The 17,137-nt window shown below is 42.7% G+C and overlaps 1 protein-coding gene across 1 annotated transcript in view; it reads left to right on the forward strand.

Annotated features, from left to right (window-relative positions):
- Positions 1–17,137, forward strand: part of LOC132829949 (exostosin-1-like) — a 267,128-nt gene that overhangs the window by 195,955 nt on the left and 54,036 nt on the right. The window contains exon 2 of the mRNA XM_060847376.1: positions 1,059–1,152. Within this exon, the coding sequence (XP_060703359.1) occupies positions 1,059–1,152 (94 nt within the window). The remainder of the gene's footprint in view (positions 1–1,058; positions 1,153–17,137) is intronic.

The following is a 17,137-nucleotide window of genomic DNA, read 5'->3' on the forward strand; positions in this document are numbered from 1 at the left end:
ATGTGGTGTTTTGCCATTTACTACAAAGATAATGGCTGCATTTTCATCAGAACCATGACAGGAATGGCAATATCATACTTTCCCATTGATGGCTGGGTTGATGCCATTTTGGTTGGGTGTCTTGAATTTGGTGGCATAGATAGTTTCTTATTTCCTCACCTATTTTCTGGAAAATTTGAATTACATGAGATTAATGGGGTCCTGTTCTCTAACTAAGGCCAGAGTAGGATAGATTTTTCAGTCTGGTCATTGGTGAGGTAAGGGGAAAACAATGGATGATCAATGGCATATTATTATGAAAATCTAATGGCTCCCCCATCCATTGAAAATTGGTGTGGACCTAACCTTGCAATCTCTTCTGGGATAGCTACTAGCAACAGCAGGGAGTTGAAAATGAGCGTTCTAAATTATTTTTCTGATGCCAAGAACAACATGAATTCTCTTGCATTGTCCAAAAAATCTTCTTGATCACAACCATATCTGATCCTATGTTCTGTTCTATGAAGATTGCCTTCCCTTTCTCGATCCCATCCACTGTACTTGACTTGGCCAGATGAGAGTCTCTCTCATTCTCTGGTCAGTACAATCATTGAGCTGCTCCAACTTTTACACTGAGAGTTGTAGATCACCCAACAACAACATGCAGTTATCTGGAGCTTTAAACATTGTAAGTTGTCCAAAGGCCTTCACAAAACATTACTAAACAAAGTTTACATCAGAGCCACTAACGGATACTCAGGAGAGATAGCAAAAGTGTTGTGAAGAGAAAAGTCATCAGAAGCATCTTAAAGAAAGAGTAAAAGACAGATTTGAAGAGGGAACTCCAGAGCTTAGGACCAAATCAATTGAAGGCGAGCTACCAATGATTAAAATTTGGGATGGAAGAGACCAAAATTGGAGGTATGTGGAAAATTGGAGGATTACAGATCTGAGGCTACGTAGCTACATTGAGAGGGGAAAACCCATCAATTTAACTACTCTGTTAAAATCAAGGAATCTTATATGAATAACCATTAAGCATAACCAATTAATGAATGTGTTTTGCCTTCCCTTCTCAGGTATGATTATCAGGAATTGTTGCACAACTCCACCTTCTGCCTTGTTCCAAGGGGAAGAAGACTGGGGTCTTTCCGATTTCTGGAATCTCTTCAGGTAACAACGTCCGTGATGTGAAAAGTTGAACTGTGAGATTGTAAAACAAATACAGAAAATGCTGGATGTGTCTCATGAGTTTACCAACATTGAGAATAAAATTTTGGGATAGAAGGTCTAAAGGAATATTAGTTTATATATATAATCAAACAAACAATATTATGCGTTCAGAATATCAGCCAATTACTGCTTGGTGTTTAGCTCCTCATTTTTTAACCTTCAATTGTTTTAAGTTTAATTTTTGCCAGAAGGCTGAGGCCAGCTTGGTCAACTCTAGCTGTGTCCATGCCACCCCACACGCTGTAGTTCGGTGATGCTCAACATTTTGAAACACTCCACTCATTATTTCTCTCTCTCATGGCCTGTTGACATATTTCTGCCCTGACCTATTTCTGCTGGAACTTTACCAAGTGTGTCTGCACATTGCTGTACAGTGGCTTCTGAACTTGTCCTTGTGGGACATGAACCTTTGGTACTTTGCATTATTAATCCAGGCTTCTTGGTTGTTAATCTAGTAACATAACCAATACCTTGCTGCTGCCTTTCCTATTTCTCTTTGGTCATCTTCTCTTTCATGTCTACCACAATCTGTTTCTGGTTTGCAATAATAACACAGGAACTGGTGTAGATCATTCCTGCTCTGGCATTATTTGAGATCATAGCTGATCTGTGTCTCAGTACCATTTATTCACCTAACTTTGGAGCCTTTGATGCTGTTGTCCTTTTTTTTAAAAAAACCATCAACTTCAGAATTGGAAGCTACAATTGAGCTCAAGGATCCATAGCCTATGAAGAGAAAGTTCTACATTTCTATGAGAACTGTATTTTCTTACTTCTGTCCCAAGTGACCAAAAATAAAAGCTTGCCTCCAGATTTGGGTTGGAACTGCTTGGGATCATTAAAGTAAAGTAAGCCTAAAGGTGCACTTGTGAGTGAGGAGAACATAGCTGTGCGCCAACAGGTCAAGTCCAAAACTGCAAAGCAAGTAATAGTCTTGGATGTAATTGTTCCCTTAACCCCCACATGTCATGAAGTCTAAGAGGTCTTAACTTTAAAACTTCAAATATAATTTTATAAAAGGGAAATTGTGCAAGACAACTTTTTAAAAGCATTTTTGAGGAAAATCTGTGAAGGTCTTTTTTTTTATTATGTCTCCATTCCCTTTGGGCAATAGAATCCAGGTCATCTACCTGAATTTACAAAAGTCTCGAAAATAAAGTTAACACAAAAGGGTAACATTTGATTTTGACTTTGATTTTAGTTGTTGACACGTGTACCAAAGTATAGTGAAAAGCTTTGTTTATGAGCAGTGCAGGCAGCTCAAAATAAGCAAGGGCATATAAATCAAAAGGACTTAGACAGTGGCAGACAGGATACATTGCACAGGGTGTGCACTTGGCGAGCTCAGCATTAGCAAGATCAGCATTATTTGAGGCTAGAGAGTCCATTCATCAATCTAATAACAGCCAGGAAGAAGCTGTTCCTGAACCTGCTGGTGCATGTATCTTCTGCCTGACAGAAGAGGTTGTAGGAGATCATTTTCTGGGTGCGATGGGTTGTTGATGATGTTGGCAACCTTTCCATGGCAGCGAGCTGTGTAAGCAGAGTCCATGGATGGAAGGTTGACTTCTGTGATGGCGTAGAGCTGTGCACACCACTTCTGTAGTTTCTTACAGTACTGGGCAGAGCAGTTGCCATACCAGGCCGTACTGCATCTGGACAATATGCTTTCAATAATGCATCTGTAGAAGTGGGTGAGGATCCTTAGGAAATGCCAAATTTCCTGAGCTGCCTGAGGAAGAAGTGTTGTTGGACCTTCTTGATCATTGCATCTATGTGGGAAGTCCAGGGCAGGCTGTCCGTTATCGTCACTCCGAGGAACATGACGCTCTTCATCCTCACAACCTTAGCTCTGTTGTTGTAAATGGGAGTGTGTTTTCTTCCTTTCTTTCTGAAGTTAATGGTCAGTTCTTTAGTTTTGCTGACATTGAGAGAGAGGTTGTTCTCATTGCACCACATCACCAAGCCCTCTATCTCCATTCTGTGTTTTGACTCATCATTGTTAGATATCTGTTCTATTACAGTGATGTCTTCAGTGCAATTTGACAACACAGTCATGGGTCTACAGGGAGTATAGTAGGGGGCTGAGGACACATCCTTGGGGGGACTCCAATGTTGACTGTTATGCACGATCAGATTTCATGGAGTTTGGGACCATGAATCAGCATTGTTAGAGATTGGTTAATGAAGCAAGACCATTTCAAAGCCACTGGGCTGTCATGATTAAAGTGCGGAAAGGATCAGTTTCAGATTGTGATTGATGTGGCCTCGATAGTTCTCAATCTCGAAGAACAAGAGCAGCAGATAGGAGTCAAAATCCTTAAATTCAGTTGCTAACCAAACATCGTGGGTTGCAAGATTCAAGAAAACAGCTCGCCACTAACTTCCCAAGGCATTCAGGATGAGCAATAAATGTTGGCTCAGCCAACAACTCCCACATCCCATAAATGAAAATGGATAACTTATACAGAGAGACCCAAAGTACTCTATCCAAATTTGCTGATAATACAAAACTAGGTAGTGATCTGAGAAAGGTGTACTGGTTACAAGGAGGTATAGACAAATTAACTGAGTAGACAATATGGTGATAGGTGAAGAACAATGTGGAAAACTGTGGGGTTATTCATTTTGGTAGCAAGAAGAGAAAAGCAGAACATCTTTTCAAAGGCGTGAAGTCTGTAAATGTTAATATTTAACGAATCTTTGGTGGAATTGTACAAGGAACACAAGTTTAGTATACAGGTACAGAAAGCAATACGGAAGATTGATGACATGTTAGTCTTTATTACAACGGCATTGGAGTACATGAATAAAGAGGTCTTCCTGCATGTATGTGGTTTTGATGATATCATGTGTTGCTGGAAAAGCGCAGCAGGTCAGGCAGCATCCAAGGAGCAGGAGAATCGACGTTTCAGGCATGAGCTCACTTTCTCCTCTTTGATGACATCATACTTGGAACACTGTGCAGTTTTCAATCTCATATTTAGGTATTGATATACTTCTTTTAAAAACAGTATAGTGAAGGTCCACCAGATTGCTCACTGGAATGAGAAGATTGTGTCGAGATGAGGTTTATTGAATATGTAAATGAGCCTCTGAAGTGACTGTAATGTAACTGTGACCTCACTATTTATGTGCTAGTAGTCTGCTGGAAGGCTGGAACCCATGTAACACTGAGCATGCTGCTCTGTAGTCTTCCTCTCATGGAGAATTGGTGAGTAAACATTGTTTAGAAACAACTTAGAAATCTGGCCAAACGTTGTTGAAGTGAAAATAGAAAGACAGATTAAGATGGTTCAGAATCAGCGAAGTAAAAAATGAGGTCTGCAGATGCTGGAGATCAAAGCTGAAAATGTGTTGCTGGTTAAAGCACAGCAGGCCAGGCAGCATCTCAGGAATAGGGAATTCGACGTTTCGAGCATAAGCCCTTCATCAGGAATGAGAGAGAGTAGCCAATGACAGCGGATGATACGCTGTATATGGAGGTTGGTGGGGTGGTAGGTGAGAACCAGTGGGGTTCTGACCTGGTGGCGGTTGGGGGAGCGGGGCTCAAGGGCGGAGGAGCGGGAAGTGGAGGAGATGCAGTGGACGGCATCGTTGATCACGTCTGGGGGGAATCTCCGGTCTTTGAAGAAGGAGGCCATCTGGGTTGTCTTTGAAGAAGGAGGCCATCTGGGTTGGATGGCCTCCTTCTTCAAAGACCACAGATTCCCCCCAGATGAGATCGACGATGCCCTCCACCACATCTCCTCCACTTCCTGCTCCTCCGCCCTTGAGCCCCGGGAGAGTTAACAACCACCCCGTGGCTCAACACTTTAACAACCACCCCGTGGCTCAACACTTTAACTCTCCCTCCCACTCCACCAAGGACATGCAGGTCCTTGGACTCCTCCATCGCCAGAACATAACAACACGACGGTTGGAGGAAGAGCGCCTCATCTTCCGCCTAGGAACCCTCCAACCACAAGGGATGAACTCAGATTTCTCCAGTTTCCTCATTTCCCCTCCCCCACCTTGTCTCAGTCGATTCCCTCGAACTCAGCACCGCCCTCCTAACCTGCAATTTTCTTCCTGACCTCTCCGCCCCCACCCCACTCCGGCCTATCACCCTCACCTTGACCTCCTTCCACCTATCCCACCTCCATCGCCCCTCCCCCAAGTCCCTCCTCCCTACCTTTTTATCGTAGCCTGCTGGACACATTTTCCTCATTCCTGATGAAGGGCTTTTGCCCGAAACGTCGAATTTCCTGTTCCTTGGATGCTGCCTGACCTGCTGCGCTTTAACCAGCAACACATTTTCAGCTCTGATCTCCAGCATCTGCAGACCTCACTTTTTACTTGAGGAAAGGACAGAGCTGGCAGCTCAATTTTCCAGGTTTTAAAAGAAGGATAAAAGAAAGGATAGAAAGGGAGGCAAAAGAGGAGCGTAAAGATATCTTGGGTTAAGGAGAACATTACCGTTGTAATGTTTTGGACGTTCAGCTGTTGAACTAGAATGAACAAATTAAAAATCACACAACACCAGTTTATAGTCCAACAGGTTTAATTGGAAGTACTAGCTTTGGAGGTGCAGCCTCTTCATCAGGTGGTTGTGGAACCACCAATAATCACTATTGTAGTGAGAGAGGATATTTCTGAGGGATCATCCAGTGATGATGTATGGGTTGAAATTAGAAATAAGAAAGGGATGATCACCTTTATAAGATTGTACTAGAGGCCCTCCAACAGTCAGAGGGAATTTGAGGAACAAATATGAATAGAGAATATGAATTGGGCAGCACGGTGACTCAGTGGTTAGCACTGCAGCCTCTCAGCGCCAGGGACCCAGGTTCAATTCCAGCCTCGGGCAATTGGCTGTGTGGAGTTTGCACGTTCTCCCCATGTCTGTGTGGGTTTCCTCCGGGTGCTCCAGTTTCCTCCCACAGTCCAAAGATGTGCAGTTGAATTGGCCATGCTAAATTGCCCATAGTAATAGGTGCATTCGTCAGAGGGACATGCGTCTGGGTGGGTTACTCTTCGGAGGGTCGGTGTGAACTTGTTGAGCTGAAGGGCCTGTTTCCACACTGTAGGGAATCTAATCATCTCAGATATATCTAAGAACAATAGGGTTGTGATAGTAGGGGATTTTAGTTTTCCAAGCATTGACTGGGGGTGCTGTGTTATTAAGGGTTTGAACAGTGAGGAACTTGTTAAATGTGTTCAAGAAAATTTTCTTTATCAACATGTGTGTGTACCTACTAGAGAAGGAACAGAACTTGACCTTTCCTTGGGAATTAGACAGGGCAAGTGACTGAAATCTTAGTAGGGAAACATTTTGGGACTAGTGAATGTAATTCTGTCAATTTTAAAATAGTTAAAGAAAATGATAAACTTTCCTTTGTTAAAGCTCTCAATTGGAGTAAGGCAGACTTTAATGGTATAAAAACTAGAACTTTCAAAAGTTGGTTGGAATAGACTGTTTGCAAGGAAAAGAATGACTGACAATAGGGAGGCTTTCAAATGTTTGATAACGAGAGTTCAGAGGCATTATGTTCCTGTTAGACTGAAAGGTAGGCTGGTAAGAATAGAGAACGATGGTAAGATTAGGGAACACATTTAATCAAAAATATAAAAAAGAATCATAGATATAAACAACTGGGATCAAATAAATCCCTTCAATGGTATAAAGGCTGTAGGGACACTCTTAAAAGAGAGATCAGGAAAACATAGAAGGGATATGAGACAGCTTTGACAGGTAAGGTTAAGGATAATCCAAAAAAGATGCTACAAGTACATTTAGAGGAAAACAGCAACTAGAGAGTGAGGAGGACCCCTTAAAGATCGATGAGGTCATCTTTGTGTTAAACTTCAGGAGATGGGAGAGATATTAAATGAATATTTCACATCATCTGTTACTGTGGGGAAGGCAATGGAGGCTCGAGAACTCAGGAAAATAACTAGTGATCTTCTGAGAACAGTCCACATTAAAGAAGAGGATGTGTTGGAGTTCTTAGAAACAAAGGTGGATAGATTATCTAACTGATCTAGAGTTAAAGAGGAAATTGTGGGGTCACGAGCAGAAATATTTGTATCATCTCTAACCAGGTGAGGTGCCAGAGGACTGGAGAGTGGCTGATGTTGTGCCTTTATTTAGGAAAGGCTAGAAGGAGCTATAGACCTGTGAGTCTGATGTCAGTGGTGGGTAAGTTGGTGGAGGTGATTCTAATAGGTAAGATTTACATGGATTTGAAGTGATTAGGGATAGTCAGCATGTGTGAGGAAAATCATGTCTCATAAACTTGATTTGAATTTACTTTTGAGGAAGTAACCAAAGAGTGATGAGGGGAAAATGGTTAACGTTTTATGTGGACTTTAGTAAAGCCTTTGATAAGGTTCCACATGGAATATGAATTAGTAAAGTTAGATCACATGGGATTGAGGGTGAACCTTACAATTGTATACTAAATTGGCTTTATGGTAGGAGACAGAGGGTGGTGGTGAAAGGTTGTTTTTCAGATTGGAGGTTGGTTATCAGCAGTGTTCAACAAGGATTAATACTGGATCCTCTTTTGTCTGTCATTTCTATAAATGATTTGAATGAGAATTAGGAAGCATGGTTCGTAAGCTTGCAGAAGGCACCAAAATTGTGGACAGTTAAGAAAGTTATCTAAGATTACAAAGAGATCTTGTTCAATTGAGTCAATGGCAGATGGAGTTTAATTTGTTTCATAAGGCCATAAGACATAGGAGTGGAAGCAAGGCCATTCGGCCCATTGAGTCCACTCCGCCATTCAATCATGGCTGATGGGCATTTCAACTCCACTTACCAGCATTCTCCCCGTAGTCCTTAATTCCTTGTGACATCAAGAATTTATCAATCTCTGCCTTGAAGACATTTAGCATCCCAGCCTCCAGTGCACTCCGCGGCAATGAATTCAACCGGCCCACCACTCTCTGGCTGAAGAAATGTCTCCGCATTTCTGTTCTGAATTGACCCCCTCTAATTCTAAGGCTGTGTCCACAGGTCCTAGCCTCCTCGCCTAACGGAAACAATTTCCTAGCGTCCACCCTTTCCAAGCCATGCATTATCTTGTAAGTTTCTATTAGATCTCCCCTTAATCTTCTAAACTCCAATGAATACAATCCCAGGATCTTCAGCCATTCCTCGTATTTTAGACCTACCATTCCAGGGATCATCCGTGTGAATCTCCGCTGGACATGCTCCAGCGCCAGTATGTCCTTCCTGAGGTGTGGGTACCAAAACTGGACACAGTACTCCAAATGGGGCCTAACCAGAGCTTTATAAAGTCTCAGTAGCACAACAGTGCTTTTATATTCCAACCCTCTTGAGATAAATGACAACATTGCATTTGCTTTCTTAATCACGGACTCAACCTGCATGTTTACCTTTAGAGAATCCTCGACTAGCACTCCGAGATCCCTTTGTACTTTGGCTTTATGAATTTTCTCACCATTTAAAAAGTAGTCCATGCTTGTATTCTTTTTTCCAAAGTGCAAGACCTCGCATTTGTTCATATTGAATTCCATCAGCCATTGCCTGGACTACTCTCTCAAACTGTCTAGATCCTTCTGCAACCTCCCCACTTCCTCAGTACTACCTGCCTGTCCACCTAACTTCATATCATCGGCAAACTTCACTAGAATGCCCCTAGTCCCTTCATCCAGATAATTAATATATAACATGAACAGCTGCGGACCCAACACTGAACCCTGCAGGACACCGCTTGTCACTGGCTGCCATTCCAAAAAAGAACCTTTTATCCCAACTCTCTGCCTTCTGTCAGACAGCCAATCCTCAATCCATTCCAGTAGCTCACCTCGAACACCATGGGCCCTCACCTTGCTCAGCAGTCTCCCGTGTGGCACCTTATCAAAGGCCTTTTGGAAGTCTAGATTGACCACATCCACTGGGTTTCCCTGGTCTAACCTACTTGTCACCTCTTCAAAGAATTCCAACAGGTTTGTCAGGCACGACCTCCCCTTACTAAATCCATGTTCAAGTACATGTTTCTTTGAAATTTGTGTCACAGGTAAACAGGGTGGTTAAGAAGGAATGGAGGGTTTGAGTTGTGAAAACAGGCTGGATAGGCTTGCCTGCATTGCTGGGACCTTTCACTGCAAGAGTTTGGACATCATGTTGAGTTTGTGCAAGACATTGGTTAGGCATGTTCCGCAGTACTGTTTCCAGTTCTGGTCACCCTGTTATTTAGAAGGGTTCATTAAATCTGGAGAGGGTTCAGAAATGACTTACCAGTATGTTGCCAGGAATGGAGGGTTTGAGCTGTAAACACAGGCTGGATAGGCTGGGTCTTTTTTTCACCGGAGCATAGGAGCTTGAGGGGTGACCTTATAGAGGTTTAAAAGATCATGAGGGACGTAATTAAAAATCACACAACACCAGGTTATAGTCCAACAGGTTTAATTGGAAGCACTAGTTTTTGGAGCGATGCTCCTTCATCAGGTGGATGTGGAAGACACAATTGTAAGACACAGAATTTATAGCAAAAATTTACAGTGTGATGTAACCGAAATTATACATTGAAAAAAAGCCTTGATTTTTGAGTCTTTCAACTGTTTGAATACCATGATAGTTTCACTTCTTTCATATGTAAATCACAAAATTTTTTTAAAAAGTTACATTCTCAGGTGAACTTGAACAATTGGTGTCAGCCAGACAATATGTTGAAAGTGTTAGCCTCCTGTGTTCCCTGTCTATGCCATAATGTTTAGACTGATTCTAATCTAAAAAAATGGGATAACAGAGTCTTACATGGATTCATGCTGTTTTGAACAAAGTACAATGCAACTCTGCAAGTACAAATTCACCCCACAAACATACATCTATATGTTGTGTGTGTGTGTGTGTGTGTGTGTGTGTGTGTGTCTGTCTGTCTGTCTGTCTGGGGTGGGGGTTTATGAGTGTGAGAGAGAGTGTATATTTGTGTGTATGTGAGTGGAGAGTGTGTAAGTCTGTGAAAGGGTGCATGTGTGAATGTGTGTGCGTATGTGTGTGGGGTGGGGGGGTTGTGAATGTCTATGAGAGTGTGTACGTGTGAGTGTAGTGTGTGGATATAGTGCAATGGTGGTCACCTGTAGTGTGACATGAACCCAAGGTCCCAGTTGAGGCCCTCCCTATGGGTATGGAACTTAGCTATCAGCCTCTGCTTGGCCACTTTTCGCTGCTGCCTGTCCCGAAGTCCGCCTTGGAGGATGGTCACCCGAAGGTCTGAGGTCGAATGTCCTGGACCACCGAAATGTTCCCCAACTGGGAGGGAACATTCCTGTCTGATTGTTGTGCGGTGCCTATTCATCCGTTGCCGCAGCCTTTGCTCGGTTTCCCCAATGTACCATGCCTCAGGACATCCTTGCCTGCAACCTATAAGATAGACAACGTTGGCTGAGTCACATGAGTACCTGCCACGTACATGGTGGGAGGTGTCCCCACATGTAATGGTGGTATCCATGTCCACACTCTGACATGTCTTGCAGCGCCTACCGTGACAGCGTTGTATGGAGTTGTCCTGAAAGCCGGAAAGCTTGCTATGAACAATGATCTGTTTGAGGTTTGGCAGTTGTTTAAAGGCAATTAGTGGAGGTGTGGGAAAGGTCTTGGCAAGGTGCTCATCCTCATTGATAATGTGTTGCAGGTCACGAAGAACATGGTGTAGTTTTTCAGCTCCTGGGAAGTACTGGACAACGAAGGGTACCCTGTCGGTTCCAGCTCATGTCTGTCTCCTGAGGAGGTCATTACGGTTTCTCGCTGTGGCATGTCGGAACTGGCGTCGATGAGTTGAGCATCGTACCCCGTTCTTATGAGAGCATCATTGAGTATTTCCAGGAGTCCGTCATGTACCTCCTCTCTGAACAGATCCAGTGTACGCATAGGGCTTGTCCAAAGGGGGTGGCTGTTTTAATATGTTTTGGGTGGAAGCTGGAGAAGTGTAGCATTGTGAGGTTGTCTGTGGGTTTGCAGTAGAATGTGGTGCTGAGGTGTCCATCCATCAAAGTCCTGATCAATGTGTTTAATTCACGGGTGTGTTCTTTGGTCAGATCAGCTGGTAATTGACTGTAGTGTTCAGTTGTAGGTACCCATGAATTAAACACATTGATCAGGACTTTGGATCCAGTCCTTCAGGGTTCTTTACGCACCCTCATCCCACGTATTTCTCATGTTGGTGACTTCTACTGCCTTCCAAAGATACACAAAGCCAATACACCAGGACGTCCCATCGTACCAGACAATGGGACCCTGTGTGAGATTCTCTCTGGCTATGTTGAAGGCATTTGAAACCTATTGTACTGGGGATTCCCAGATTCTGTCGCAACACTACGGATCTCTTACAGAAACTCAGCACCCACGGACCAGTCGATCCGGGAATATTCCTCGTCACAATGGACATTTCAGCACTCTATACCAGCATCTCCCACAATGATGGTATCGCGGCAACAGCCTCAGTACTCAAGACCAACAACTGCCAATCTCCAAACACCATCCTACAACTCGTCCGCTTTATCCTCGATCACAACGTCTTCACCTTTGACAACCAGTTCTTCTTCCAGACACGTGGAACAGCCACGGGGACCAAATTTTCACCCCAATATGCCAACATCTTCATGCACAGGTTCAAACAAGACTTCTTTTCTACGCAGGACCTCCAACCTACATTATACACCAGGTATATTGACAACATTTTCATCCTCTGGACCCATGGTGAGGAGTCACTGATAAAACTACGCAGTGATATCAACAAGTTTCATCCCACCATCAAACTCACCATGGACTACTCTCAACTATCTGTCTCATTCTTGGACACATGCATCTCTATCAAGGATGGATACATCAGCACCACACTCTACCACAAACCCACAGACAACGTCAAATGCTACACTTCTCCAGCTTCCACCCAAAACATATTAAAACAGCCAGCCCCTATGAACAAGCCCTACGTGTACACAGGATCTCTTCAGATGAGGAGGAACATGACGGACACCTGGTAGAACTCAGGGATGCTGTCATAAGGATGGGGTATTATGCTCAACTCATCAACCGCCAGATCCGACGTGCCACAGCAAGGAGCCATAATGACCTCCTCAGGAGACAGACACGTGCTGCAACCGACAGGGTACCCTTCGTTATCCATTACTTCCCAGGAGCTGAAAAAGTACGCCATGTTCTTCGTGATCTGCAACACATTATCAATGAGGCTGAGCACCTCGCCAAAACCTTCCCCACACCTCCACTGCTCACTTTTAAACAATTACCAAACCTCAAACAGATCATTGTTCAGAGCAAACTGCCCGGCTCTCAGGACAACTCCATACAACGCTGTCACGGTAGGCGCTGCAAGGCGTGTCAGAGTGTGGACATGGATACCACCATTTCACATGGGGACATCTTCCACCATGTACGTGGCAAGTACTCATGTGACTCAGCCAACGTTGTCTATCTTATAGGTTGCAGGCAAGGATGTCCTGAGGCATGGTACATTGGGGAAACTGAGCAAAGGCTGTGGCAACGGATGAATGGGCACCGCACAACTATCAACAGACAGGAGTGTTCCCTCCCAGTTGGGAAACACTTCGGCGGTCCAGGACATTCGACCTTGGACCTTCGGGTGACCATCCTCCAAGGCGGACTTCGGGACAGGCAGCAGCGAAAAGTGGCCGAGCAGAGGCTGATAGCTAAGTTCCATACCCATAGGGAGGGCCTGAACTGGGACCTTGGGTTCATGTCACACTACAGGTGACCACCATTGCACTATACACACACACACACACACACACACACACACACACACACACACACACACACACACACACACACACACACACACACACACACACACACACACACACTGATACAGACACTCACACTCCCATACTCTCACATACATCCTCTCACAGACTTAGACCCTTTACACTCACACATACACAGACACTCTCTCTCTCTCTCTCACAGACACTCACAACCCCCCACTCCACACACATACACACACGCACTCACACATGCACCCTCAGACTTAGACACTCTACACTCACATACACACACATATTCACTCTCTCTCTCACAATGACAATCCCCCCCACCCCAGATAGACAGACAGACACACACACACACACACACACACACACAAAAACCAACATGCACACATATACATATACGTTTGTGGGGTGAATTTGGATTTGCAGAGTTGCATTGTACTTTGCTCAAAAACTGCATAAATCCATGTCAGACTCTGTTAACTCACTTTTTAGATTAGAATCAGTCTAAGTATTATGGCATAGACAGGGAACACAGGGAGCTAACACCTTCAACATATTGTCTGGCTGACACCAATTGTTACAGTTAACCTGAGAATGTAACCTTTTTTTAAAAATTTTGTGATTTACATATGAAAGAAGCGAAACTATCATGTTATTCGAACAGATGAAAGACTCAACAAACAATCAAGGTATTTTTCAATGTATAATTTTAGTTACATCACACTGTAAATTTTTGCTATAAATTCTGTGTCTTACAATTGTCCACAACCACCCGATGAAGGAGCGTCACTCCGAAAGCTAGTGCTTCCAATTAAACCTGTTGGACCATAACCTGGTGTTGTGTGATGTTTTTTAACCTGGTACACCCCAGTCCAACACCAGCATCTCCAAATCATGAGGGACATAGATATGGTGAATAGCAAAGGTCTTTTATCTACGTTCAAAACTAAGGACCATATTTTTAAGGTGAGAGAAGAAAGATTTAAGGAGGCCAGTAATTTCTTACATACAGTAGGCCCTATCACCAATGGGACCCTCAACAGAAAACTTATTGATAAAAATATGCAAGGTTTTTTTTCAGGCCTAGCATCCTTCAATGCTTATTTTAGTCTCAAGAACCTTGTTATTGACTGCATCTGATGCAACAGCCAATGGTCTCGATGCACTCCATTGAGGATTCATTTTCAGTGGCCATTTCCTGTGATAATGAGGCATTAAGAAATGAGATCAATGAAATTTTTGACAGCATTCTCCATGACTCATTGCAGTGCACAGAAGGTCCAAGATTGGAACAAGCAGCTCAGTATATGAGGCAAGTCCAGGCTCAAAGTATGCTGCGTCGGTTACCATTTGTCACAAATCTGAGATTCCATCCAAGCCCATAAATTTTTCGCCTCTCCCAACAAAAAGCCGATCAAAAGCAAGGAAAAAGTGTCAATCAATATTTTAAAATGCTGGCATTAAGATGTAAGGAAGCATTCCAAGTTGTAAGATTTCACAAGGGGCTATCCAATGCTCTGGTCACCTTCAGTAGTTTTGCAATACAAGGTCATTACTTTAAAGGTAAATCAAACAGATCACCTCAAAAATATAAAATTCCTTACGCTTACCTAGTATTCCAGTTGTGTAGTCAATGCTGAGCTTCCTTGCTTCTGGCATTTTTCCAGAAAGTTTCTCCGTGTCTACAAATGCGATCTGGACTGTCCAGACTGCAACTCCGCCAGCATAGTCAGTAATCTCAGGAGATTTTTGTTGATCATTCACCATTCTTGCACAAGACTTTTGAAGAATGAAATTCTGCAATCTTCTTGATGATTCACTACTCTCTTTGTCCTAAACTTGAGAATACTGAGGGCGAACTTCAAGAAATCATTATATCGGTACTGTAGCTACATGGTTATATCTCCCAGTTTTTCTTCAACTGTGCAACTTCACCATCATGAGGATTTTCATTGTCAATTGATCTCTTTGAAAGAATCTTTTGTGAAATACCTGAGATTAATTGTCATCTTGTCAAGGGAAATTGGACCCTTCAAAGAGCATCCACTTATCTTCCACTTTACCTGTACCGAGGTAATCTAGAAACTCAGGTCAATATTATGAGGACATAGGTATCAATCCTAACATGGCAGATGGAGAAATTTGAATAAAATCTGCAATTAAAATCCAGCCTAATAGTGATTGTGTAACCACAATTTTTAAAATCTCCATGTTGTTCTCTAATGTCGTTTAGAGAAGGAAAACTGCCAACCTTACCTGGTCTGTTTGACACATGATTCCAGACTTTCAGAAATCCATAGTCAATTGTCAGAAAAACCCATCTGGTTCACTAATGCCCTTTAGGGGAGGAAACTGCTGTCCTTACCTGTTCTGGCCTACATGTGACTCCAAATCCACAGCAATACAGTTGACTTTTAACAGCCTGTTGATTAAATAACGATGGGCAATAAATGCTCAACCAGCCAGCGATGCCCTCATCCCATGAATGAATAAGAAAATAAAACATGGTTGATTCTTGATTGTCTTCTTGACAAGCAGGAATGGGCAAGAAATGCTGGCCCAGCCAGTGACACCTTCATCCGTTGAATAAATCAAAAAAATATATTATTTCCATCTGAAATGGCTTAGGAAACCACTCTATTCACCGGCAACTTGGGTTGGATAACAAATGCCAGCTTTACTGTTAATACCCACATCATATACAAGAATAAAATAAGTACTGGTTATTCTCAAATGAGAGGTTCCGTCCTTTGGGTCTCTGAAATTTAGAAGAACAAAACATGATGTCATTGAAGCATACAAGATTTTGTAGGAATTTGACATGTCAGACACTGAAAGGTTTTGTTTTCTCGTGCTGGAAAGTCGAGAACATGGGAGGCACTATCGCAGGATGAGGGGCTGATCACTTAGGACACAGAAGAATAGACATTCATGCACTCAGTAGGTCGTGAATCTTTGGAGTTCTTTACACCAGAGGATGGTGGATGCCTCATTGTTGCATATATTTAATGCTAGAATAGACAAAACTCTGGACTCCAGGGGCATCAAGGTATACGGGAAGTGGGCAGGAAAATGGAGCTGATGCCAATGATTAGTCATGACCATTTGAACAATGGAGTAAGCTTAATGGGACATCTGGTCCACTCCTGCTCCTTATTTCATATATTTCTTGTTTTGAAATGAAGAAGGAAAAAAGAGGGGAGAGAAATGCAAGTTTTTGTATGGTTTTCTTGGGATGTTGCTAAGCAACCTCCAGCTTAATGCAAAGGGTTGCACTGCATTTTCATTGCTTCAGAACCTTTTTTTCCATGATTCCTAGGAGACCCAAAGTGAAACAAATCTCATTATTTTGAAACTTGTCATTCATCGATTGCTTTATAAAGCTTGTGAGCGAGGAAATGGAAATTGTCACTCACTGGGATTTTTTTTCTTATGTTGATGCAAAAAAATTGAGTTCAAAAGGTTGTGTAGAAGAAAGGAACATCAATATTCCCAGCATATCAATTGCTTAAAGATGAATAGTGAGTTATGATCTGGAGTCCTGGCCAACATTTCTCCCTTACCCAACAATATCAAAAAAAGTTTACTTGTTAATTTGTCTTATTGTTGTTTTGAAACCTATCTCTCTCAAAGTAATCCTGGGGTTTAACCACCTGATGATACTGACTGGAGACTGCATTTTACTGCATGCCAGGCACTTTGAGATGTTTCTGAGGGATAGGATGATATACTTTTTAAAAGTACATTGTTGTTTCTTCGCTTCATTTTTTACATCAAAAACTTGGAAATGCTCTCCCTTCCTCATTCTTCCCTGCCTCCTAATTTCCACAGAATGTCCTTGAGGAGCCACCCCATTGATTTACCTTAACTTCACTCTTTACTATTTTCAGCCTCGGAGGTAGTCAGTACCTTGACCTTTCTGTTAAGTTTGTCACCAAATATATATATATTATCTTGGATTTGCTTGCTCAGGTGAATGCTCTTGACAAAGCTGGAAGTAGTCACTGTCATTGTCATAATCATGCTCTCGGATGTCCTCCTGAAGTCCTATGGGTTAAGTATCACTCATTTAAAATTCCTTCCTCGATCTAATGAAAGATATGTGTCTGGACAACCTTCAGGGTTTACCAAAGACTTCCAAACTAATTTGACTAAATTCCCA

The sequence above is a fragment of the Hemiscyllium ocellatum genome, chromosome 30 (assembly GCF_020745735.1).
Source record: "Hemiscyllium ocellatum isolate sHemOce1 chromosome 30, sHemOce1.pat.X.cur, whole genome shotgun sequence".
Taxonomy (NCBI): Eukaryota; Metazoa; Chordata; class Chondrichthyes; order Orectolobiformes; family Hemiscylliidae; genus Hemiscyllium; species Hemiscyllium ocellatum.